Here is a 27,295-nt window from a genome sequence, read left to right as displayed (position 1 = left end):
TACAGACGCAACAGTGCACTGAAGACGCATTTCAAAAAGCTTCGCGTCTAACTTCAAAAGATCTCTCTGGATTTTAAACTGAGATTTTACATTTTAGTCTGAAGCACACGTTAACCCAGCCCACCACCAGCACATAGCGTCGGTTTCCGTACATCGAATCAGTCTGTGTACAATTGCATGTTGTGTTTTACAGGATTGTTCCTATATTTATTTAATTGTGTTTTTTTTATTACTGTGTTCTTTATGTTTATTGTGCAGATTTAAAACCGGGGTAACAAACGTTTTATTCTCCTTTACACTTGAATCTGAAACCAAATGCCGAGACTTGTAAATTCAGGGCAAACGCGCCGATGCCGTGTGGAGGATGTCTGGTGCTGAGATTGAAAAGAAATATTCAATGATGTAATAGCCTCTATACCACTCATTGGTGCCCCGTTAAAGTAAAGGCGCGGAATTATTACAGAAGAAATACTGACGCTCCTCGCATTCAGTTTGTTTTCGGCAGGGGGCACGGTGATGAGTGCTTGTCAACGTTCCCGGGAATGGAATTTCTCTCGTGGTTGAGCAACAGATGCTCGTAGCGCAAAGCGTCCAGCAGAATTATCTGAAGGACAGTTTTCTTGCTCGCTTTGGACAACCACGTCCTTCAAAGGTTGCAACGGACAGCCCAGGGTCCATGATGCAGGTAACTCCGGGAGCAGAACTCGACCTCCCCGCCTCCAACCACACGGGGAGCCAGCCCCAGGACTGTTTCTCGACGGCACCCAGTCTGAGGACTTCCGCCAACCAAACCGATGCCCTCAACAGAGACGAAAACCTGGCCAAAATCGAAGTCTTGGTACTGGGCGTCATTTTCTTGGTGGCCATCCTTGGGAACTCGGCCGTTCTCCTGGCCCTGTACCAGACCAAGAGAAAGATGTCTCGGATGCACCTCTTCATCCGGCACCTCAGCATGGCCGACCTGGTGGTCGCCCTGTTCCAGGTGTTGCCGCAGCTCATTTGGGACATCACATACAGGTTCAAAGGTCCCGATTTCCTCTGCCGAATTATAAAACACCTGCAGCTGTTCGGCATGTACGCCTCCACTTACATGATGGTCATGATGTCAATAGACCGTTACATCGCGATCTGCCACCCTCTGAAGACCCTCCAGCAACCCAGCAAGAGGTCCCACCTGATGATTGTCGCCACTTGGGTGGGCAGCCTTATCCTGAGCGTCCCGCAATACTTCATCTTCTCTTTGAGCGAGGTTGAGGGGGGCTCCGGTGTCTACGACTGCTGGGCGAGATTCGCCCCGCACTGGGGAATTAAGACCTACATCACCTGGATCGCCGTCACTGTCTTCATTATCCCGGTATTCGTCATGATTACCTGCTATTCCTGCATTTGCTGCGGCATCTTCAGAAATATCAAATACAAGACCAAGAATGCCGAGGCTGGGACCTCGTTTGAGAATGGCCTAATCACCGTCGGCGCCAGCAACATGAAGACAATCTCCAAAGCCAAGGTTCGCACTGTGAAGATGACCTTGGTGATCGTTTTGGCTTACATCCTGTGCTGGGCACCCTTCATCGGCGTCCAGATGTGGTCGGTTTGGGATTACAACGCTCCCACAGATGGTAGGTGCATTGCACACTTTAAACTTAGATTTATATACCGAACGCCCCGAAAAAGGCTTCACTATCACCATTCCCGGAAACAAAAAATCCACTTCCCTCAACTTGCTATAGGAATGATAATTGAAAAATATAAGTTAAAAGTTCACCACAAACAAAAACTAAACTGTAGAACTTTCCCCTTTTTTGGATTATGTAAAGTCACTTTTTAAACTGAATTAATTTTAGGATAATTTATGGTTAAGTTACCGAGGAATTTCTTTATCTGTGCAATTCATTGCACAGATAACCTTGGGAGACAAGTTATTGAGGATGTTTAAAGAGGAGGTTAAAAAGTTCTTGATTAGTCAGAGCTTCAAAGTTTACAGAGAGAAGGCAGGAGAATGGGATTAAGAGGGAACAAACTAGTGTCTGATGAAAGCAATAGCTGATGTTTAAATTTAATTACCATCACAGGTGGCAGGGAAAAGGTACGTCTCTAGCAAAGCAGGAAGTGTAGGGTTCTCCTTCCCTCCACTAGCCTGCAGGTCACCCTCGGGCAAGGTGTAGCACCTGCTCAGACCACCACCACCCCCCTTGTCACCCCCGCCCCCAATCAGGGTCACATGAAGCCATGGAGCAGGTAGTGGATGGTTGTATGAGCAGCCGGTGTATATCACAAGTCCTGGGTATGTGGCCACAGACGACAGGCAGACAATCTCTGAAGAGTATTGAAAATAGCTGGGGTCACCCATCTTGTAAATGTGCTGCCCAGACAAAGGCAAACCACTTCTGTAGAAAAATTTGCCAGAAACAATTGTGCCGATGGAAAAACCGTGATCACCCCCATCATATGACATGGAACATAATGATGATGATGTCCATTGGCACAGTCACTAACCTTGCGTAAACATGATATTCCCCAATAAACGGTGTTCATAAGTCTAATGGAAACTTCAGTAAAGTTTTGGTTAAAATAATACTGTGTATTTTGATATGAGCTAGTTACTAACTTCTAGTAAAGTTTCTAAGAGGCTCCAGCTGCTGGAATGTGAAACCATGAAATTCATGCCGCTGATACTGCTCAAGATGTCGAGTTCCTCCAGCAGACTGTTTTTTGTTCTAAGTCTTACGTTTTCTGGAAGGAAATACTTTATTCCCATTGATTTATTTTACCCAATCCTCCACTCTCCCTCTCCCGCCCATTTCCCACCAGTTTCACTCTTTCAAACAGCGGAGTGAAATATTGACACATTTTACAGCATTTTTTCATGCTCCTTGCTGATGCCTCTCTACAGGGGCCACATGAGAGTTAAACTAGGGGCTCTTATGTTGCACCCAAGAGAAACAGAAACTCTATCCCATGCAATTAAATGCATGTTGGTGAATATTCAAGAAGATTATCTTATTGTATGGTATCAAAACTTCTTGATTGAATCTTCAGTACAGGGATAAGGGACAGCTGTAGTGTTGGAAGTGGGCTGTCTTGTGGGTGAGTCTTTAATCTGAACTCCTTGTGTAAAAGGCCTATTGCCACAATTGAACATAGAATGTAGAGGATGGAACAGTACAGGCCATATGGCCCACAATGCTGTTCAACCCTTTAACCTGCTCCAGGATCAAATTATCCTTTCTCTCTCACATAACCCTCCATTTTTATTTCATCTATCTGCCCATGTAAGAGACTGTTAAATGTCCCTATCGTAGCCGACTCTACCACCACTACTGGCAGTGTGTTCCATGCACTTACCACTTTCTGTGTGAAGAAACCTACCTTTCATGTATCCCTATACTTTCCTCCAATCACCTTAAAATTATGTCCCCTCATATTAGCCATTGCTGGCCTGGATAAAGGGCACTGGCTGTCATACAGTCATAGAAAAGTACAGCACAAGATCAGACCCTTCAAAAAGTTCAAAATAACATTTGTAATCAGATTACATGCATGTCACCACATACAACCCTGAAATTCTTTTTCTGCAGGCATATGTAGCAAATCTATAGAACAGTAAGTGTAAACTGTAAACTAAACAAACTGTGCAAATGCAGATATAAATAAATAGCAATAAATAACAAGCATAATGTAACAATATTACATTGATCAATATAACAGAGTCCTTAAATGAGCATAGCTATCCCCTTTTGTTCAGGAGCCTGATCATGAGGGGTAATAACTGCTCTTCACCCTGATGGTGTGAGTCCTGAGGCTCCTGTACCTTCTATCTGATGACGATGGGTGGTGAGGATCTTTAATGATGGATGCTGCTTTTCTACAGCAACATTTCAAGTAGATGTGTTCAATGGTGGGGAGGGTTTTACCTGTAATCTGCTGGGTGATTCCACTACCTTTCGTGGGATTTTCTGCACAGAGGCACTGCTGTTCCCAGACCAGGCCGTAATGCAGCCAGTCAGCACACTTTCCACCACACATCTACAGAATTCTGTCAAAGTTTTCAATGACATACCGTACCTCCACAGACTCCTGAGGAAGCAGAGGCGCTGTTGTGCTTTCTTCTCAATATTTATACGATAGGTCCAGGACAGATCCTCTGAGATAGTGACACCCAGGAACTTAAAGTTACTGACCCCGTCCAGTTCCGATCCTCCAATGATTACTGACTCATGGACCTCAGGTTTCCCTCTCCTTAAGTATACAATCAGTTCCTTGGTCTTATTGACATTGAGTGAGAGGTTGTTGTTATTAGCCAAGATTTCAGTCTCCTGTATGCTGATTCATCATCCCCTTTGATACTGCCCACACTGTTGTCAGCAAACTTGTGTATGGTGTTGGAGCTGTACTTAACCACACAGTCACAGGTGTAAAGCGAGTAGAACAGGGGGCTAAGCACACACTCCTGTGGTGCTCCTGTGCTGGTGGAGATTGTGGAGGAGATGTTTTTGCTAATGTGCACTGACTGAGGTCTACATTGTGAGGAAATCCAGGATGCAATTGCACAAGTTGGAATTGAGGACGAGGTCTTGGAGTTTACTGGTTAGTTTTGAGGGGATATTGGTGTTAATGGTTGAGCTGAAATCGATAAAGAATATTCCAGGGTTGTCTGGATCCAAGTTGCCACTCAGACAGGAGTTGATACGCTTCAATGCCAGCCTCTCAAAACACTTCATCACTGTGGATGTCAGTGCCACTGGGCGACAATCGTTTAGACAGATTACCATGCTCTTCTTGGGCACCTGTACGACTGAAGCCTGTGGGTACCACACACTCCTGGAATGAGAGGTTGAAGATATTGGTGAACACACCAGCCAGTTGTTTGGCACAGCTTTTCAGTATTTGGCCAGGTATTCCACTTGGACACAATGCTTTCCTTGGATTCACTCTCCTGAAAGGAACCCACACATCATCTTCAGATAATGAGACCAAAGTATCATTGGGAGACATGGGGGTGCACGATGGTTCCTCCCTGTTCTGGTAGTCAACGTGAGCATAGAAGGCATTGAACTCAACTGGAAGTGAAGCTCTGCTGTCCCCCATGCCACTAGATTTAACTTTGTAGGAGTTTATGGCATTCAAACCCTGTCACAGCTCTCGAGCATCCCTCACTGATTCCAGTCTAGTCCGGAATCTCCAGTTAGCCTGAGATATCATACCTGCACCTCTTGTAGCATTCTTGATCTCCAGACTTGAATGCCACTGACCTCAGTAGGTTCCAGATTTCATTGTTCATCTAGGGCTTCTGACTGGGGAAAATCCTGAACGATTTCGTGGGGAAACACTCATCCGCAGCTGTTTTAATAAAGTCTGTAACGACCCTGGTGTAAGTCACTCAGGTCCTCAGATGAGTGCTTGAACACAGCCCAGTCCACTGACTCAAGACAATCCCGGAACTGTTCCTCAGCCTCCCGTGACCATCTCTTGGTTGTCTTGATCTCTGGAGCCTTGCTGTTTAGGCTCTGTCTGAATGCAGGAAGTAGGAGTACAGACAAATTATCCAATTTGCCAAAATGTGGTCTCGGGAAGGAACAGTAGGTGTTTATCATTGTCTGGCAGTTGTCTAGTGTGCTGGAAACTGGTGCAACAGGTTACGTGCTGGTGATAACTGGGCAGGGTTTCCTTCAAACAGGCCTGGTTAAAGTCATTGATTATAATTTGTAATATGTTGGGATGGCCCTTTTCATGTTTACCGATGACACTGTGCAGTTTCACGAGTGCTTGCTTATAATCGGTCACTGCTGGTAAATAAACTGCGGTCAGGTTTATGAATGAGAACTCCCGAGGCAGGTAGAATGGTCTACATTTAATCGTTAGTTGTTCTAAGTCAGCGGAACAAGAAGTTGACGTAACCCAAACGTTTGTGCACCAACGAGAATTGATGGGAAAGCATATACTGCACCGCCACCTCTTTCCTTAGCAGAATTCGAGGTTCGATCTATTCTGAGAATCGTAAACCCTTCTGGTCGGATGGCTGCATCTGGCGTGCTTGCTCTCGGTATAACAGACGACTGAGATCTGCCTCTGATTCAGCAGCCTCGCCCTGAGATTGTCAATCTAATTTTCAATTGAATCCAGATTCACCAACAAGATGGAAGGGTCATCCCTCTACGCTTCAGCCTGGTTTGAATTCCATCTCTCCTGACAGGTTTTCAGCCTTGGTCTTGACCCTTAAGTACGCTGCGCCTAACTGCTTCGCATTTAACCGTCGAACGTGAGATCTGAAAGTTATTGGTGTAATTTCGTAGTTCGTTGTTAAGAGGATATTCCAATGATGCAGATTGCAGTGAAAGTAGTTCAAAAGGAGTCTATTTAAGGGGAAAACTGGTACAATTTCCTACAGCCCGCAGCACCATCTCGTCCATGCCGAAACCATTTAAATTGCCTACTCCCATCGATCTGCACTGGGACCAGAGCCCCTCCACACCCCAACTATCACAATACCTATTAAACTTCGCTTAAACGTTGAAATCAAGCACGCATGCATCACTCGTGCTGGCAGCTCGATCCACACTTTCACGACTCTCTGAGTGAATAAGATTCCCCTGTGTTCCCCTTAAACTTTTCACCTTTTACCCTTAACCCATGACCTCTGGCTGTACTCCAACCCAACCTCAGTAGAAAAAGCCTGCTTGCATTTACAGTATCTATACCCTTCATATTTCTATCAAATCTCCTCTCAATCTTCAAAGTCCTAACCTGTTCAATCTTTCCTTATAATTTAGGTCCCCCAGATTTGGCAACTTCATTGCAAATTTTCTCTGTATTCTTTCAATCTTATTTACATCTTTTCTGTAGGTAGGTGACCAAAACTATACACAATACTCCAAAATTAGCCTCACCAACATCTTATACAACTTCAGCATAACATCTAATGTCCTGTATGCAATACTTTGATTGTTGAAGGCCAATGTGTCAAAAGCTTTCTTTGTGACCCTATCTACCTGTGCCATAATTCAATGAATTATGGACCTCTATTCCCAGATCCCTTTGTCCTGCCATGCCCCTCAGTGCCCTGCTGTTCACTGTTTAAGACCCACCCTGGTTGGTCATACTGAAGTGCAACATTACACACTTGTCTCCATCTGCCATCCTCTAGCCCATTTTTCCAGCTGATCCAGATCGCTCTGCAACCCATGATAGCCCTTGCAGATGGTGTCATCTTCAAATTTGCTAATTGAGTTAGCTGCATTATCATCCAGATCAAACAACAGACCCAGTACCAATCCCTGCGGCACTCCACTAGTCACAGGCCTCTCGTCAGAGAGGCAACCATCTCTGGCTTCTCTCACAAAGCCAATGTCTAATCCAATTTATGACCTCATCTTGAATGCCAAGTGACTGAATCTTCTTAACCAGCCTTCCATCTGGGACTTTGGCAATGCCATACAAAGTCTATGTAGACAACACCCACTGTCTTGCCTTCATCCACTTTCCAAGTAACTTAATCAAAAAACTCTATAAGATTGGTTCGACATGACCTGCACAAAGCCATGCGGACTTAATCAGTCCTTGTCTATCCAAATACTTATATACCTAGACCCTTAGAATACCTTCCCACAACAGATGTCAGACTCAGATGATAATTTCCTGGTTTATGTTTAGAGCCTTTATTAAACAGCGGATCAACATTGGTTATCCTCCAATCCTCTGGTACCCCTCCTGTCACTAAGGATGATCTCTGCTAGGGCCACGGCAATTTCTGCACTTGCCTCCCGTTTGTGCTGAGGGAACACCTTGTCAGGCCCTGTGGGTTTATCTACCCTGATTTGCCTCAGGACAGCAAACACCTCCTCCTCTGTGATCTGTACGAAGTTGATGCCTCTTTGCCGCAGTCTGTTTCCTGAGTAAATATAGACGCAAAAAAATAATTTAAGATTTTCCCCATCTCTTTTTGTTCCACACATGGATTACCATTCTGATCTTCTAGAGAACCAATTTTGTCCCTTGCAATCCTTTTGTTCTTAACACAGCTGTAGAATCCCTTAGGATTCTCCTTCATCTTGTCTGCTAGAGCAACCTTATGCCCTTTTTTAGCCCTCCTGATCTCTTTCTTAAGTGTTCTCTTGCATTCCTGATACTCCATGAGCATCTCATTTGTTCCTACCTGCTTATACCTGCTATGCACCTCCTTTTTTTCTCATAACCAGGGCCTCCGTCTCTTGAAAACCAAGGTTCCCTAAACCTGTTATCTTTACTGTTTATTCTGACATGCACATAAAATACTTGTACCCTCAAAATTTCACTTTTGAAGGCCTCCCACTTACCAAGTACACCTTTGCCAGAAAACAGCCTGTCCCAATCCACACTTGCCAGATCATTTCTGATAGCCTTTCTCCAATTTACAATCTCAACCCACAGACCAGACCTATCTATTTGCATATTTACTTTGAAACTAATGGTATTGCGATCATTAGATGTCACCTGTCACCTGCACTGCCTCCTTCCCTAATAGGGAATCAAGTATCGGTCCATTTGGTGTTAAGAGACATTCTCAACTGCGCCAGTTTCTGGGATTTATACACTCTAACTCTCCGGAGTATGGATTGCTGGCAAGGGTGTAGATAGTAAGGGTTCAGGACAGTCCGAGCAATTGGCTGTCATGTTTTGGGCGTCGAGAATGAAGTATTTAAAGAGCACCTGAATGGAGCCTCAGTGAATCATAAGCCTACTGGTATCATCTGGCGTTTGTTTTGCGCTCAGTTCTCAATCCAATTTGACAGTGTGTCTCAATCCTTGCCATGGATACTCCAGCAGTTGAGTCCAAGTCATCCTCATCGAGGACTCTCATCACAGTATGATTGAGCCAACATAGACCCAGCAGGATATTGGAGCCTTTCGTCTACTGTGGCCAGTCACAGTAAGAAAATTTCAGGACGGAGTCTGGAGATACATGACCTCCAGGTCATCATGTGCCAATTGTTACAGGGAGGAAGCCAAAGTCAGTCAGGTGAGGCTATCAGTCGCTCTGCGGAGCCAGTCCATCTTCCAACCCTGGAGAGATTCAGCAGAGACCTGGGGTCTGGCCGTGGCTTCCTCTTCCAGTGCTCATTAGTGTTTGAACGCCAGCCGTCCGGGTTCCTTTCAGAGCGTGGAAAGGTGGCCTTCATTATCTGGCTGGAAGAGCCCTGGCCTGGGCCACTGTGCATTGGGAACGCAGGTTTCCTAATGCCTGGATTCAGAGGAGTTCATGGCCGCCATGAGGAAGGTGTTTCATCAGCCCGCGGGAGCCATCTGAGCCCTGGACTGACTGACGGAGATTCGACAAGGGAGCAGTCAGTGGCCGACTATGCAATCAAATTTTGGACCTTGGCCCAGAGAGTGGTTGGAATGGGGAGACTGTGATCATGCTGTACCACCAAGTATTCTGAGATGAGCTGAAGGACACCCTCACCTTGGGAGAACCTGCAGAGTACTTAGAGGTTCTGATCAATCAGTCCATCCGTCTCGATAGCCGTCTGGCAGAGCAAAAGTGGGACCACTTAGGCAGGCCAAAGAAAGCCAGTCTGAGCCCAGTCCCTATGCATCGCGGTTCCAGTCCTCAACCTCAGACAGTGACCAGTCTGTTGCCTGCTCAAGATCCAGGTCGGTTGCACAGGGCTTTCTGCCAATGAGAGGTTCTGACATCGGAATGAGGGTCACTGCTTTTACCGTGGGGAAGCCTGTCACCTGTGGGTCAAGTGTCTGAAGCTGCAGCAACCTGGAGAACTGCCCAGTGTCGGGAGGACTGTGATGGCAGCAGCTGCAATGCCCAACCGCACGGATTCTGGTCTTGTGCTGAAGGTGGGCTAAGAACTTGAGGCAAGTGAAGGCTTTGTGGACTGGGGCAGCAGGTAATTTTCTGGATTTAGGAACCACCAGTTGGTTTGACATACCGCTGTGAGGCAGTCCTTGTTGGAAGGTTGCCCGCCAGGTTCCAGGCAGATCCAACAACAGACTGATTTCATAGATGAGGATAGGGGATCATGTGGAAGACGTTAGTTTCTACATTACTGACTCTCCACTCATACCCCTGATGGCTGTCCCAGCATAATCCGTCAGTGGACTGGATGGAGAGGAGAATCATTGCCTGGTCCTGTCAAGGTAAAAGGGTTTGTTTACGGCACAGTGCTCCCACACCCAGACTGCCCCATGACCAATGACCAATAATGGGGCAGCCTTCAGTGCAAGGTAACCTGAGAACTTCTGGAGACCCAGTCCTGCCCTCAAGGACAGACAAGCCAGTTTCAGCCAATGGGGCTGCACAAGTCCCGACACTCTCTAGTCGTAACCACCCAGGAATGAGAGAGAGGGAATCCCTAATTCGGGAGAGGACCAAGGAGCTGACTGAGCAGTTTGCAAAAGCTGCAGCTGAGCTTAAGGAATCCAGCCACCAGGTCTCAAGGAAGGGAAAGACTCCTTTACGCCAATCCTCGAAGCCAATTCCTGGGGTGGGGGGCAAGGATCATCTGTAATGCCTCACTGCCATTGCTTGAGGGTACAGATGAGGATTTGGGCAACACACACAAAATGCTGGTGGAACACAGCAGGCCAGGCAGCATCTATAGGGAGAAGCGCTGTCAACGTTTCGGGCCGAGACCCTTCGTCAGGACTAACCGAAAGGAAAGATAGTAAGAGATTTGAAGGTAGGAGGGGGAGGGGGAAATCCGAAAAGATAGGAGAAAACAGGAGGGGGTGGGGTGAAGCTAAGAGCTGGAAAGGTGATTGGCAAAAAGGATACAGAGCTGGAGAAGGGAAAGGATCATGGGACGGGAGGCCTCGGGAGAAAGAAAAAGGGAGGGGAGCAACAGAGGGAGATGGAGAACAGGCAAAGAGTGATGGGCAGAGACAGAAGAAAAAGAGGAGGGGGAAATGAATAAATCAGGGATGGGGTAAGAAGGCGAGGAGGGGCATTAACGGAAGTTAGAGAAATCAATGTTCATGCCATCAGGTTGGAGGCTACCCAGCCGGTATATAAGGTGTTGTTCCTCCAACCTGAGTGTGGCTTCATCTTGACAGTAGAGGAGGCCATGGATAGACACATCAGAATGGGAATGGTACGTGGAATTAAAATGTGTGGCCACTGGGAGATCCTGCTTTCACTGGCGGACCGAGCGTAGGTGTTCAGCGAAACGGTCTCCCAGTCTGCGTCAGGTCTCATCAATATATAAAAGGCCACACCGGGAGCACCGGACACAGTATACCACACCAGCCGACTCACAGGTGAAGTGTCGCGTCACCTGGAAGGACTGTCTGGGGTCCTGAATAGTGGTGAGGGAGGAAGTGTAAGGGCAGGTGTAGCACTTGTTCTGCTTACAAGGATAAGTGCCAGGAGGGAGATCAATGGGAAGGGATGGGGGGGGGGGGGATGAGTGGACAAGGAAGTCACGTAGGGAGCGATCCCTGCGGAAAGCAGAAAGAGTTGGGAGGGAAAGATGTGCTTGGTAGTGGGATCCCATTGGAGGTGGCGGAAGTTACGGAGAATTATACGTTGGACCCGAAGGCTGGAGGGGTGGTAGGTGAGGACAAGGGGAACCCTATCCTGAGTGGGGTGGTGGGTGGATGGGGTGAGGGCAGATGTGCGAGAAATGGGAGAGATGCGCAGGAAATGGGAGAGATGCGTTTGAGAGCAGAGTTGATGGTGGAGGAAGGGAAGCCCCTTTGTTTAAAAAAGGAAGACATCTCCTTCGTCCTGGAATGAAAAGACTCATCCTGAGAGCAGATGCGGCAGAGACGGAGGAATTGTGAGAAGGGGATGGCATTTTTGCAAGAGACAGGGTGGGAAGAGGAATAGTCCAGATACCTGTGAGAATTTGAGGATTTGGACAGGGTTTTGACACTGCTTCTATGAATGAGCTTTGAGAGCCTATGCAGAGGACTCTGAAGTCTGTTGAATCACGGCCCACGGGCCTTTTTGCCTGGAATACTGAGGAGGAGTCTGCTTTTGCAGAGCTTAAACAGCTCCCGCCTTGGTTTCTCCTAACCCCGACTTCCCCTTCATCGTGGAGGTGGACATCGGAGTAACTGCTGTCTTGTCTCAATGACCACCTTCGGACGGTAAACTGCACCTGTGTGCATTCTTCTCCAGGTGATATTCCCAGCAGACAGAAGCTATGACATCAGGAATTGGAAGCTTTTTGTGGTTGAGTTAGCTTTGGAGGAATGGCGTCACTGGCTAGAAGCGGTCAAGAATCCTTGTATCATTTGGACTGACTACAAGTATCTGGCTTATATTCAGGAGGCTAAAATGCAGAATTCCAGGCAAGTCTTTGTTTTTTAACTGCTTTGACTTCATTCTGACCAATTGACAGGGGTCAAAGAATCAGAAGCCAAATGCTTTGTCCCGTCAGTTTATGAACTGGCACTACGGGAGCAGCCAACCACCACTTTGCCCCAAGCCAGGGTGGTAACACCAATTCCGTGGGGAATTGCCGGTTTTGTGCACAAGGCCTAAGCACAAGGGGAGATTCCTAAGGATGGTCCTTTGGGTCGGCTGTCCATCCTGAGTTCTGTCCGGTCCCAGGTCCTCCAATGGGAACATTCATTGAGAATGACTGCACACCCAGGGATTGTCAAGACCCTTGAATTTATCAAAGGAGGTAGTAGTGGCCTGAAATGATGAGGGAAGTTCGGCACTACGTGCAGGCATACAAGGAAACAAGGAGCCCCAAACCTGGCCTCAAGAGCTCCTTTACCCTCTACCTGTTTCGGAAAGACCATGGGCACTTGTCTCCATGGACTTTGTCACAGGTCTTCTGCCATCCAAGAGAAGGATGGTCATCATTGTAGTTGCCAACTGGTTTGCAAAAGCCTGCACGTTGGAGAAGCTGTCATCTGCGGCTGAAATTCTCCTGGACAAGGTCTTCAGGATCCATGGGCTCCCGATGGACGTTGTCCCAGATCGTGGTCCACAAGTCACATCACATTTCTGAAGGACTTTTTGTAAGCCGCTAGGGACAACAGCAAGTCTTTCCTCTGGGTTTCACCTGCAGATCAATGGCCGTACAGAGCGAAACGTGCCTTAAGATGCCTGACCTCAGAAAGACCTGATGAGCGGTGCGACCATTTGATGTGGTTAGAAGTCGCCCACAACAGCTTACAGCATTCAGCACATGGGATGTCAGCTTTCGAGTGCCAGTTTGGTTACCCTCCACTCTCTTTCCGGAACAGGAGGCCGAGTTTGGGGTCCCTGCAGCCAAAGATCTCATCCAATGCCGCAAGCAAAAATGGATTCAGTAGGGTAAGAGAGATCTTGCTGGCCTCAGAAGGCAGAGAGCAAGGTGAAGCAAAGGAGATGACAGGGACCTGCTTCACAGGTCTGGCTGTCCACACGATTTGCCTCTCCGGGTGGAATCTAGAAAGTTGGCATGCAAGTTCATTGAACCCTTTAAAGCCCTGAGGAAAGTAAACCCGGTGTCTTACACCTTGCAGCTCCCCAAGACCCTAAAGATCCACATCTTCCACATCTCTAAATTAAAACCTGTCTGCACCGGCCCCTTAGCCCCACCACCATCGGCCCTGCCACCACTCAGGCTTATTGATGGGGAAGGGGTCTTCACTGTGAGAATACTTTCAGGTTCACGTGTACCGTTTGGCAATACCTCATGGACTGGGAAGGATTCAGACCCGAGGAGAGGTGCTGGGTGTCTGAAAGAGACATCTTGGATCCAGCTCTCATCCACGACTACCATCACGACCTCTCCCGTCAGGCAGGGCCGTCAGGAGTTGGCCATTGGGGAGGAGGTCCTGTTACGAGATGTACCCAACCGTGTCAGCTTACGGGATTTAGATTCTCTCACTCTTTGGAGTAAGGAAGGCTGGCATAGCCACTTTAATGATTAATTTGCTGTCAGGTTTTGGGTGTCAAGCGTCGAGTATTTAAGGAGCAGCTGAACTGAGGTTTGGTGAGCCCTACTAGTGTGTTTGTCTTGATCCTTGCTTCAGATACTCCGGCACTTGGGTCCAAGCCATTCTCATCAAGGACTCTCGACACATTCAGTCCGTGCCTCCTCGCATTATGTACACCTCTGTCAAGCCATCCTTTCATCCTCCTTTGCTCCAAAGAGAAAAGCCCTAACTCCATTATTCCTCATAAGCCAAGCTCTCTAATTCAGGTAGCACCCTGGTAAATCTCCCAAAGTCCTCTTTAAAGCTTGTATAACTTTTCTCTAGTGAGGCGACCAGAACTAAACTCAATACTCCAAGTATGATGCTGAAGAAGAGAACATCCCTGATGTCTTTGTCCCAGCACCTAACATCATAGATAAACAGGTTATCTCTGCCTTTATCATATGATTGTCTGTGACAACTGCTATATCCAAATTTGCTGCTTTCTTTCTACATGAGAACTGTCAGTACAATTTGTTGCTGAGGATTGAAATGGGGATAAGTAAGTTAAAAGGAATAACAAAACTTAATTGATGGGAGTAAATATCTGTAATGAGCTCTTCAGGCCTGTGTGGGGTACCAGAGGGCAATGGACTCTGAGGTTTTTAGAGCACCTGAATTGGTTAATTGTTGCTTAATGACAGTCATTAATCATTTAGATTCCCTTGTGCTTTTCTTGAGCAACTTGCTCTTTGTAATATGTTCTCCTGATGCTTTCTATTTAAACTTGTTAAGTTTTTTTTGATAGGCTCAGTAATTCCATGTTACTGGTATTATTTAAGCAGATGCTTGCCTAGCGCGAATCGCGTGGTTCTAGTTTTGAGAATGTTGTGTCTCACGGTGATCCACAGATCATCTGTTGGAATTCTTATTAATGAAATCTGGTTGCTGTCTTTAAATTGGAGTTTGTCTTTCCTTTGCATTTGGGTTCTGACATTGCCAGAGTGCATCGTGATAAAAGGACCCCACCAAATAATAGACCTACAGGTGTTGAACGGCAGTATTTTGATATATGTCAGCATTAGATGAGAACACTAGCTATTCTTAAGTCCATGTTCTGAGTTCCCTCTCAAGATTTTCCAAGTTCCCAGGAACATGTCCCCAGTCTACGTTCTAAATGTCCCAAATCTACATTCTGAGTCCATGTTCTGAGCTTCTCTAGTCTACGTTCAAGGCTTTTTCCAGCTCCATGGCCCTCCAGGCCTTCAGGGTTTCTCAGGTTTAGTCAACATTCTCTCTCTTTCTCAAGGTTCTCCGTCTCTCTGTGCAGGTCCTGGTACTGTAATGGGCTCTTCAGACTTGTGCAGGTTATTAGAGCAACTGGATTGGTTCATTGTTGTTTAACGAAAGCCGTAAATTGTTTAGAGTAATGTGCTTTTTTGTCGAGCGAGTTGCTCTTCGTGGTCTCATAGTGCTTTCTGTTTAAACTTGCTGAGTTTATTTTGATAGACACGGGGATTCAGGGTTACTTGTATTATTTAAGATGACGCCCGATTGACGCTAATCACAGCATCTTGGTTTTGAGAATTTTATATCTCGCAGAGTTGTTCGGCTGAGCCACCAATGTTCTGCTGAAATTCTTAGTAATAAACTCTGATTGCCATCTCTACATTGGAGTCTAATTTTCCTCCGCACTGGGGTTCTGACATTACCTTGCACATTGTGACAACATCACTACAAAATGTTTTAAGTTTAATCATGTTGCATTTAAAATATGTTCTGATTCTTCTCTCTTCTTGTCACAACCATGGGAAGATGTAATCAGGTTTATTAAGTTCATTGCACTTAAGACTATCAGGTAGTTCTTGTAAAAACAGTATCCTCTTACAATGTATGAAAACTCAGTGAGCTGCCATGGCAGCTGAAAAGGTGATTGACAGCAGGCTACCATCACTGTTGCACTTGCATGTGTCCAGGACAAAGAAATGGGCAGAATAAATCATTACCGACACTACCCACCCTGCAAACTGCCTTTTGCAATAGCTCCCTTCTGGAAAGTGCTATAGGGCTACTAAAACAAAAGCTTCACAACATCATAAAAGTTTCCTCCCCCAGGCAGTTAATCTGATCAACCATTCTTGTTAGCCCACCCCACCCCCTTTATCTATTACCTCTGTCAGTGCGTTACACAGTAAACACTTTAAATCACTTTTTATGATGCTGTTTGCATTGTAAGTACATCCTGGTATTTATGAAATCAAATAACATTTTGGTTTAATTATCGTTCTGTGGCGACCCACTTCCTAGCGCACTCGAACCGGCTCACAAATAGCCAGCGCGCCGGCACAAAGGCCAGTCCCAAAAGGGCGCCAGGTCAGCTTCACCAACAAAGGGAAAAGCCTGCACGGGATTGTGAGTACATGCCCCCTACAGCATCTGCGCCCGGGGAGGGCGGGATCAGGGAGGCTTTAAAGCAAGGCTGTGAAGTTCGAATAAAATCTTCTTTAACTGCAGATAACCGACTCCGTGTCGTTACTTTAGTGCTGTGTGTAGCACATCGCTACAATTGGTGAGCTCGACGGCCCAAATGATATTTGGACCGGAGATGAACGACGCCGCATCTGTTCATGCAGTTTCGTTGAAACTGCCAAGCTTCTGGACGCTGCGACCTCACCTCTGGTTCCAGCAAGCAGAAGCTCAATTCCACGTTCGGCAGATCACCTCAGAGGACACACATTACTACTACATGGTGAGCTCCCTTGACCAGGACACAGCGGCCCAGGTTGCGGAGTTCGTACAGTCTCCCCCAGTGGACGGCAAGTACACGGAATTCAAAGCCCTGCTCATAAGGACTTTCGGACTCTCACGGCGCGAGCGGGCTGCCCGTTTACTGCACCTGGATGGCTTGGGCGACAGACCTCCATCGGCTTTAATGAATGAGATGTTGTCTCTGGCCGGCGGACAGAAACCCTGCCTCATGTTTGAGCAGGCATTCCTGGAGCAGCTGCCCGAGGACATATGCCTGCTGCTGTCCGACGCGGATTTCAGCGACCCCCAGAAGGTGGCAGCCCGGGTGGACTTGCTGTGGAACACCAAGAAGGTGAGTGGGGCGTCCGTCGCTCCCAGCAGCGAACCAGACCAGGCCCGGCCGCAGAGCCCGCTAACCCCAGAGGCAGGGGTGAGGAGACCAACGAACAATGGTATTTCTACCACCAGCGGTGGGGTGTAGAAGCCCGCTGTTGTTGCCCGCCCTGCAAGTTCCTGGGAAACGCCAGGGCCAGCCGCCACTGATGGCTACGGCTGCTGGCCATCAGGATAGCCTCCTGTATGTGTGGGACAAGAGGTCGGGACGCCGTTTTGTGGTCGACACTGATGCCGAGATCAGCGTCTTACCTCCGACAAGTTACAACACCCGCAACAGGGCACCGGGTCCCCCCCCTGAGGGCTGTGAACGGCAGCACGGTAAGGACCTACTGCACCCGTACAGTGCGGCTACAGTTCGGCTCCAGCCGGTTCACGTGGGACTTCACACTGGCCGCCATAGCCCAACCGTTTCTGGGAGCAGATATTTTGCGAGCTCACAGCCTACTGGTCGACCTGCCGAGGCAGAGACTGGTCCACGCCGAGACCTTTCAGACGTTCTCCCTGGGAGAAGCCCAATTGCCGGCCCCTCACCTCGACTCCATCACGCTGTCCGACAACGACTTCACCAGGGTCCTGGCGGATTTCCCATCGGTTCTGGCACCGCAGTTCACAGTGGCCATGCCCAGACACGGCGTACAGCACCACATCCCGACCCAGGGACCACCCCTCCATGCCCGTGCTCGGCGGCTTCCCCCGGACAAGCACCGACTGGCGAAGGAGGAGTTCCAGAGGATGGAGGAATTGGGGACCATCCGGCGGTCCGTCAGCCCATGGGCCTCCCCCCTGCACATGGTGCCCAAAGCGACAGGAGGCTGGAGACCGTGCGGCGACTACCGCAGGCCGAACGAGGCTACCACACCGGACCGCTACCCTGTGCCACACATTCAGGACTTTGCAGCAAACCTGCACGGCGCACGGATCTTCTCCAAGGTAGACCTCGTCCGAGGGTACCATCAAATCCTGATGCATCCTGACGACGTCCCCAAAACGGCTCTCATCACCCTGTTTGGCCTTTTCGAGTTCCTCCGCGTGCCGTTCGGCTTGAAGAGTGCCGCACAGACGTTCCAGCGGTTAATGGATGCGGTGGGACGCGACCTGGACTTCGCTTTCGTCTATTTGGACAACATCCTCATAGCCAGCAGCAGTCGTCAGGAGCATCTGTCCCACCTCTGTCAACTCTATGCCCGACTGAGTGAATATGGCCTGACAATCAACCCAGCCAAATGCTAGTTCGGGCTCAACACCATCGACTTCCTGGGCCACAGGATTACTAAAGATGGGGCGACCCCTCTGCCCGCTAAGGTAGACGCGGTCCGCCATTTCCCCCGACCCACCACAATCAAAGGCCTTCAGGAATTCGTGGATATGTTGAATTTCTACCACCGCTTCCTCCCCTCAGCTGCCTGAATCATGCGCCCCCTGTTCACCCTGATGTCGGGTAAGGGCAAGGCCATTACCTGGGATGAGGAGTCCGCCGCCGCTTTCATTAAAGTGAAAGAGGCCTTGGCAAACACCGCGATGCTAGTGCACCCCAGAATGGACGTCCCTACCACCCTCACAGTGGACGCATCTAACACGGCAGTCGGTGGGGTACTGGAGCAACTCATCGCGGGTCGCTGGCAACCCCTGGCGTTTTTCAGCAAACACCTGCGACCACCCGAGCTCAAATACAGTGCTTTCGACCAGGAAATGTTGGTGCTATACCTGGCAATATGGCATTTCAGGTACTTCCTAGAAGGTAGGCCCTTCATCGCGTTCACGGACCACAAACCACTTACCTTTACGTTCACGAAGGTGTCCGACCCCTGGTCGTCCCACCAGCAGCGCCATCTGTCCTACATCTCTGAATACACGACGGATGTCTGGTACGTCTTGGGTAAGGACAATGTCATGGCAGACGCGCTCTCTCGCCCTAACATTCATGCCCTTTCCCAAGGGGTAGACTTTGAGGCACTGGCAGAGGCGCAGAAGGCAGACGAGGAAATCCCGAGTTACAGAACCGCAGTCTCCGGTTTGCAGCTCCAGGACCTCCCCGTGGGCCCGGGTGAGAGGACCCTACTCTGTGACGGCCAACCCCGCCCCATCGTCCCGGCAGCCTGGCGGCGGCGCATTTTCAACTCCGTTCGCAACTTAACGCACCCCTCCATCAGGACAACCGTCCGGATGGTCTCCAGCAGGTTCGTTTGGCACGGTCTCCGCAAACAGGTCAGTGAATGGGCCAAAACGTGCATGCACTGCCAGACGGCCAAGGTGCAGCGGCACACCAAAGCTCTGCCGCAGCAGTTCCACCCCACCCACCGGCGTTTCGACCACATTCATGTGAATATCGTGGACCCCCTGCCAGTGTCACGCAGAGCGCGGCACCTCCTCATTTATCGTGGACCGGTTCACAAGATGGCCAGAGGCGATTCCGCCCACCGACAGCACCTCTGAATCTTGTGCCCGGGCACTGATCACCACCTGGGTGTCCCACTTTGGTGTACCAGCCCACATTACCTCCTACAGAGGCGCCCAGTTCACCTCCAGCCTGTGGTCAGCTATGGCCAGCCTTTTGGGGACACAGCTGCACCACACCACTGCCTACCACCCACAGTCAAACGGACTGGTGGAGCGTTTCCACCGTCACCTGAAGTCGGCTCTCATGGCCCGCCTGAGAGGAGCTAACTGGGAGGACGAGCTTCCCTGGGTCCTACTCGGCATCCGCACAGCACCCAAAGACGATCTGCATGCCTCGTCGGCCAAGTTGGTGTACGGCGCACCCCTGGTCGTCCCCGGGGAGTTCATACCAGCCCCAAGGGGGCAAGAGGAAGAACCTGCAGCAGTCCTGGGCAGACTACTCGAGAGGCTCGGTGACGTGGCCCCCATACCCACTTCACAGCATGGGCAGAACCCGAACTGCGTACCCAAAGACCTGCAGAACTGTAAGTTTGTGTTTGTACAAAGGGGCGGGCATCGGCCACTGCTGCAACGGCCCTACGAGGGGCCGTTTACGGTGATCAGGAACAACGGGTCCACGTTTGTGCTGGACGTTGGGGTGAGAGAGGAGGTTTTCACAGTGGACCGACTCAAACTGGCCCATGTGGACTTGGCGCAACTGGTCGAGTTTCCGGCACTGTGGCGCAGAGGCCGACCTCCCAAACAGGGTCCGGCCCAGACTGTGGACATTGGGGGGTGTATCGCCGGTTCTGGGGGGGGGGGGGGTTATGTGGTGACCCACTTCCCAGCGCACTCGCACAAATAGCCAGCGCACCGGCACAAAGGCCAGTCTCAAAAGGGCGCCAGGTCTGCTTCACCAACAAAGGGAAAAGCCGGCGGGGGATTGTGAGTACATGCCCCCTACAGCATCTGCGCCCGGGGAGGGCGGGATCAGGGAGGCTTTAAAACAAGGCTGTGAAGTTCGAATAAAATCTTTCTTTAACTGCAGTTTACCAACTCCGTGTCGTTATTTTAGCACTGCGTGTAGCACACTGCTACAGTTCAACCAAACATGAGTGCAGCCAAATGAACCAGTGTTCCTCTGGGGCAGTGCACAGCATTTTCAAAATAGTGAGCAGAAAACAGTCATACAAAAAACTTATTATGCATTTATGCACATTTTATTCCATACTGTACTTTAACCTGTAAGTTTATTTTTTATATATTTTGTTACTTATATAATTGTGGAATGCTGTTTTTTGTTGCGCCTTGCATCTTGACCAACACACCACAGCAAATTGCTAAAACATATAATACATCCTCCCCCCCCCCCCCCCCCGTACACTGCCACTTCATGCTTACGCCTCACACCTCTCAATTAACTGAGTTACTACCCCTCAACTGTTGGGCTCTTGAACCTAAAGGGAAAACTTCACCCAACTTCACCCAACCCAACATTGAAATATTCCCACAACCAATTGACTCACTTTTAAGGATTCTTCATCTCATGTTCTTGATATTTATTGCTTGCTTGCTTATTTATTTATTTATCTATCTATCTATCTATCTATCTATCTATTTATTTATGTATTTTCTTTTTCTAGTGGCAGTTTGTTTTCTTTTTCACTCTGATTGAACGCCCAGTTGGAGCAGTCTTTCATTGATTCTATTATGGTTATTATTCTATTTTGGATTTATTGAGAATGCCCACAAGAAAATGAATCTGAAGGTTATATATGGTGACATATATGTACTTGAATGATTAATTTACTTTGAACATTGACAGTCACAGCCCATATTGAAAATCTGGCTGAGTGGTACCATAATAACATAATAACTCAATGTCAGCAAGGCCAAGGAACTTCAGGAGGAGGAGGCAGAAATCCATTGGCCAATCCTCACCAGAGGATCAGAAGTGGAGAGGATCAGCAACTTTAAATTCCTTGATGTTATTATTTTGGAGGACCTGTCCTGGACCCTGCATTTTAGTGCAGTTACAAAGAAGGCATGGCAGTGCTTCTACTTCCTTAGGAGTTTGCAAAGACCCAGCATGTGTAGTAGATAGTATACTGACTGGCTGCATCACAGTCTTTTATGGAAACACAAATGCCCTCGAATGGAATAGCCTACAAAAAGTAGTGGATTTGGTCCAGTCCATCATGGGTAAAGCCCTTCCCAACATTGAGCACATTTACATGAAATGCTGTTGCAAGAAAGCAGCATTCATCATTAGGGACCCCCACCACCCAGGACATGCTCTCCTCTCGCTGCTGCCATTAGGAAAAAGGTACAGGAGCCTCAGGATTCACACACCAGGTTCAGGAACAGTTACTACCCCTCAACCATCAGGCTCTTGAACCAAAGGGGATAACTTCACTCAACTTCACTTTCCCCATTATTGAAATGTTCTCACAATATATGAACTCACTTTTAAGGACTCTTCATTTCATGTTCTCAAAATTATTGCTTATTTATTTATTATTATTATTTTCTTCTTTTTGTATTTGCACAGTTTATTGTCTTTCACACACTGAATGAATGCCCAGTTTAATGTGTGTTATGGATTTACTGAGGATGCCTACAGGAAAATTAATCTCATGGTTGCATATGGCAACAGATATGTACCTTGATAATAAATTTACTTTGAACTTTGCTGCTACCAAGAAGAGTTCCTCTTGCCAAGAGTTATGTTGTCACTATTGTCTTCTGTCAGAGTCTCCTTATGTAGAGGTACTCTTGCACCCAGTACTACTCTCTGTACATACAATATGTATATAAGCTATTCCTGGACACACTCAACAGTTATTTGTATATTGTATTTTAGGATTGCTATTATATTTATTATGTTTTTATGTTTATTGTTTTATTTATTGCTGAATTGGATCTGGAGTAACAATCATTTCATCCTCCTTTACACTGTGCACTGAAGAAGGGAAATAAGCTATCTTGAATGTACAGTATATGTTGAGTAACACTGACACTTGGCCTTTTCAGATTCTACGGACGCAGTATTTGCCATCACCACCCTGCTTGCTAGTCTGAACAGTTGCTGCAATCCGTGGATCTACATGTTCTTCAGCGGCCACCTGCTGAGCGACATTCTACCCTGCTGCCGCAAGATCACCCAGACGCTGGAGAATTCGGAGAGCAGCGTTAAGCAGCAGACGCTGCTCACCAAGGTCAGCCGCAGGAGCCCTTCATTCAACTTGTACAACTGGAAGGACAGTGTCACATCTTTCCAACTGTCCCAGTCGATGCCAATAGAGACATGAGGCAATAATGTTTGTTTGGCTCCATTCTACAGCCACATTTCAATTCTTAATATTACGTTTAAATGCAGTGCCAACAAAATAATTTATCTAAACGTTGCTATAATTTTCAGAGCTGGATAGAACTGAGGATGTCTAGATTTGTGGGGGAGGGGGTTAGTTAATGGGGCTCTAAGGCATATATTCACTTTTTATTGAGTTTTCTTTGTAGTCTTATGGCCAAAGAGTACAATAAAGGTCAAAAGTAGTTGATCTTTAGTTCACAATAAATGGACTGTAGCAAATAACCCACATTAGTAATGTTACTTTGCATCTTCGACAGATAAGAATTCAGAAAATCAAGGATTTGAAGGTAATGAGGAACAGGCACAGAAGAAGAGTTAAGGCCAGCATAGGTCAGCCATGATCGTTCTGACTGGCAGGGCAGGCTTGAGGGGCCTGGCTGCCTACTCCCGAACCTGTTCTCTTGTGTTCTGATGCACTGAGTTATATTTCAATGTTGTTGACACAAAGAATCTAAGAATTCTGATATATCTTCAATTCATAATTTTAGGTGATTGGAAGAGAGTATAGAGAGGATGTAAAAGCTAAGTTTTTTTAACGCAGAGAATAGTGGGTGCATGGAACATGCTACCTGTAGTGATGGTGGAAGCAGAAACATTAGGGACATTTAAGAAGCACTTTAATAAGCACATGGATGAATGAAAAATGGAGGGTTCTGTGGGAGGGAAGGGTTACATTGATCTTAGAGTAGATTAGAAGGACTGCACAATGGCATCGACCAAAGCACGACCTATAATAGTTTTGTTAAGTGAGTTAGTGAACAGACAGATAAACCACTTAGGTTAAAATATTAGATCCAGTTAATCTAAAGTCTTAAATTAAAGATGATCTCATGTTTACATTATCTTCAATAATGCCCTATATAAGCTTTAGCACCCTCATTTGAAATGGCATGTTATAACTCTCAGGGCTTAATATTGAGTTCAAAGGTCACAGGTAAGCACCCTTTATCCCCACAGATGTAGCCATCACTTTTCCAAATCTGATGAGGTGTACTTGACTTGAAACATACACTTTCTTTCTCTCTCCACCAACGCCTGATCTGTGAGAGCCTCCAGCTTTCTGATATTCAATATTTACAGGCTGTTTCTCCCCCCCACCCACCCCCGATCTTATTTTTTTTGCAGTGCTATGAAACCAAAGAAGTACATTACATTTTAGCACAACTTCTCCAGGACTTAACACATTGATTTTCCTGATATCCCTGACATTCCCCTATACTTCCCTCTAATCCCCTTAAAACATACTCTCTCAAATTATCCAGTTCCACCTTGGAAAAAGCTGCTGTCCACTCGACTATTAACTCTTATCATCTTATACACCTCAAATTGTGACTCAATTAATAGGGATGCTGGTAGATTTTATTTTTATATATACGTACTAATTTTGGGCAGAAATGGCTAATATGAGGGGGCATAATTTTAAGGTGATTGGAGAAAGGGATATGGGGGTGTCAAAGGTAGATTTTTACACAGAGAGTGGTGGGTGTGTGGAACACCCTGTCAGGTGATGGTAGAGGCAGATACATTAAAGACATTTAAGAGACTCTTAGATAGGCACAGGGATGGAAGGAAAGTGGAGGGCTATACGGGAGGGAAGGGTTAAATTGATCTTGTGTTGGTTCAAAGGTCGGCACCAACATTGTGTATCAAAGGGCCTGTACTGTGTTCAATGTTCTACTTTCTAACTTTTGGGATGAGATGAGAGTTTTGCTGGCAAGGTCAGCAGACAAGGTGCTGATGGGCCACTGTAATGGTAACAGTGATTTCAGGGAGGAGGGTTCAAGGTTAGAGACCCAATGACAAAGGAGAAGGTCCATGGTCTCTTGTGACAGCTGGACTTGTTCTTGGTGCCGGTGGCATGTGAGCGATTGCAGTAGGCTTGGTGAGCGACTGTGGTTGATTTCTATCTGAGCCACTGTGAACAATGTGCCAGTGGTGGGGATTTTTCAGCTGTGGATGATTGACCAGTCAAGTGAGTTGCTTTGCCCTCTTCACTGTGATTGGATCTAACCTTATCTAGACAAGTGGATACCAATCTATCATGCCTGAGTTATGCCTGATCCTTTAATGGGGGGTGGGTTTGAGATACCCAGTGGAGACTGGTAGTCATAGTTTGGATGCCTATGAGTGTCATTCAGAGCAAGTTACTGTCGACTTGGGGAAGAGGCCTCGTCCTCTCACCTTGGCTGTGATACATGTGACAGACATGTGAGAGAGAAAAGGGGACAATTTTAATAAAATATAACTTAAGAAAACCCATGCACATGTGAGTTTTCAATAAATACCATAAATCTGCATTGGAACCATTTGAACCTCAGCTTCCTTAAAATAGTAGTTTACTTTCAGTAATAAAGTAAGAAGGAGCTGGCCACTTTATATTCTTGAATCAAACATTTTTAACAACTATATTGAATTCTAAAACGTGATCTCTTTGTGGAATGTACAGTAGCTTCTTAAAGTCTCTCTTTGCTTAGATTTCTATTCTTTCCTCTCCTATCTATCTTGCCCCCACAACAATGCTCTTCTTACATTTAAACTTGATGAAAATGCACTCTGTTAATAATTTTTAAGCTGTGTTTATCCACCTAGACATTGATAATAGTTCCAGCCTGAGCAGTATTAACTTCGGAGTCATATTTCTACTGCTTCAGCAAATGTTTAATAATTGTAGCTAAAAAAAGCCTCTTATCACTTTACTGGTGTTACTCAAGACAGAATAAAATGCTTATAATTCTGTACATACACAAAATGATGGAACTACGATGTTATGTTGAGGTTGTATAAGATGTTGGTGAGGCCTAATTTGGAGTATTGTGTGCAGTTTGGTCACCTACCTACAGGAAAGGTAAACAAGGTTGAAAGATTGCAGGGAAAATTTACAAGGATGTTGCTGGGTCTGGAGCACCTGATTATAGGGAAAGATTGAATAGGTTAGGACTGTATTCTTTAGAACATAGAAGATTGAGGGGAGATTTGATAAAGGTATAGAAAATTCTGAGGGGTATAGATAGGGTAAATGTAAGCAGGCTTTTTCCACTGAGGTTGGGTTGGATTACAACCAGAGGTCATGGGTTAAGGGTGAAAGATGAAAATTTTAAGGAGAACTTGAGGGGAAATTTCTTCATTCAGAGGGTACTGAGAGTGAGAATGAGCTGCCAGCACAAATGGTGCATGTGAGCATGATTTCAATGTTACAGAGAAGTTTTGATAGTTACATGGGCGGGAGGGGTATGGAGGGCTATTGTCTCGGTGCAGGTCGATGGGAGTAGACAGATTAAATGGTTCTGGCATGGACTAGATGGGCTGAAGAGCCTGTTTCTATGCCGTACTTCTCTCTGACCCTATAACTCAGCATATCAGGCAGCATCAATGGAGAGGAATATAGTTGATGTTTTGGACCAAGACCCTTCATCAGAATCCTTTGTGTTTATAATTCTTTACCTAAACAGGGTGGTACAGTAGTGTAGTCTTCAGCATAACAGAACTATTGCAGCAGTAGCATCCCAGGCTCAATTCCCACTGCTCTCTGTAAGGAGTTTGTACGTTCCCTCCATGGCTCCTCCAGGTGCTCTGGTTTCCCCCCATATTCCAAAGATATACGTGTTGGTAGGTTAATTGATTGATTGCATGGGTGTAATGGGGGGGGGGGGTCACTGAGCTGGAAAGGCCTGTAACTATGTTGTATCTCTAAAGAAATACACTAGCATCATTTTAAAATGCTGGAAGTCATGAAACAGTTACTGTAGCTCAGACAGATATAAATGTGGTCTGTTTACAAATGTTGTGATCAATGTGGATTCCTTCAAGTTAATAACAAATGGCATAGTATGGCGACCCACTTCCTAGCGCATTCGAACTGGCTTACAAATAGCCAGCGCGCAGGCACAAAGGTCAGGTCCGCAACAAAGGGAAAAAGCCTACGGGGGTTTGTGAGTACGTGTCCCTTAGAGCATCCGCACCCAGGGAGGGCGGGATGAGGGAGGCTTTAAAGCAAGGCTGTGAAGTTCGAATAAAATCATCTTTAATTGCAGTTTACCGACTCCGTGTCGTTATTTTAGCGCTGCGTGTAGCACACCGCTACAATAGTGCATTTATCTACCGAGACACAAGGGAGATGCTGGAAATCTATGTATGAAGTTCTCAAGACTATTTGACCTAATTTCCAGAGAGATTGCCAGTATAGAATCACTGCATTCAACTCAGAAAAAAATCTGGAAGCATACTTGCGTCTCAATAGTTGCTCCTATAAGCAAAGTTTGGAAGCACTTGGAGAAATACTTAAAGAGATGGGAAAATACATGGTTATGGGAAAAGAGCAAAGGGGACGCGATTAATCTGTAGGCTCAACCAAAGAGCTGACATGGTGAGGTGAAGTTGTAGAATAGTCACCTTCTCAGTTGGTTGGAGATGACAACACTATTCCTTTTACCAATGTGTATCTACTTAAACAATGATTTATAGGTTTCTTGTCACAGATGGAGTGATACAGAGTGATAAAGAAGACAAACTAGCCAGGGGTTCCCAGCCTTTTTTTATGCTATGGACCAATAC

The 27,295-nt window shown here is 46.9% G+C and overlaps 1 protein-coding gene across 1 annotated transcript; it reads left to right on the top strand.

The window, feature by feature from the left end:
• Positions 1-259: 259 nt before the first annotated feature.
• avpr1aa (arginine vasopressin receptor 1Aa) lies at positions 260-26,776 on the top strand. Its single transcript, XM_059977544.1, has 2 exons — positions 260-1,619; positions 22,405-26,776. The coding sequence occupies exons 1-2, from the start codon at positions 572-574 to the stop codon at positions 22,680-22,682; spliced, it is 1,326 nt and encodes a 441-aa protein (XP_059833527.1). The 5' UTR covers positions 260-571; the 3' UTR covers positions 22,683-26,776.
• The last annotated feature ends 519 nt before the right edge of the window (positions 26,777-27,295 follow it).

Source organism: Hypanus sabinus, chromosome 8 (assembly GCF_030144855.1).
Source record: "Hypanus sabinus isolate sHypSab1 chromosome 8, sHypSab1.hap1, whole genome shotgun sequence".
In the NCBI taxonomy this organism is placed as follows: Eukaryota; Metazoa; Chordata; class Chondrichthyes; order Myliobatiformes; family Dasyatidae; genus Hypanus; species Hypanus sabinus.
Note: the sequence above shows the minus strand (reverse complement) of the source record. Positions and strands in the feature narration are given on the sequence as shown.

Coding starts and splice junctions, on each gene's coding strand:
- avpr1aa (XM_059977544.1), top strand. CDS start 572: ATGCTCGTAGCGCAAAGCGTCCAGCAGAATTATCTGAAGGACAGTTTT. Junction 1,620..22,404: donor TTACAACGCTCCCACAGATG/GTAGGTGCATTG, acceptor TGGCCTTTTCAG/ATTCTACGGACGCAGTATTT.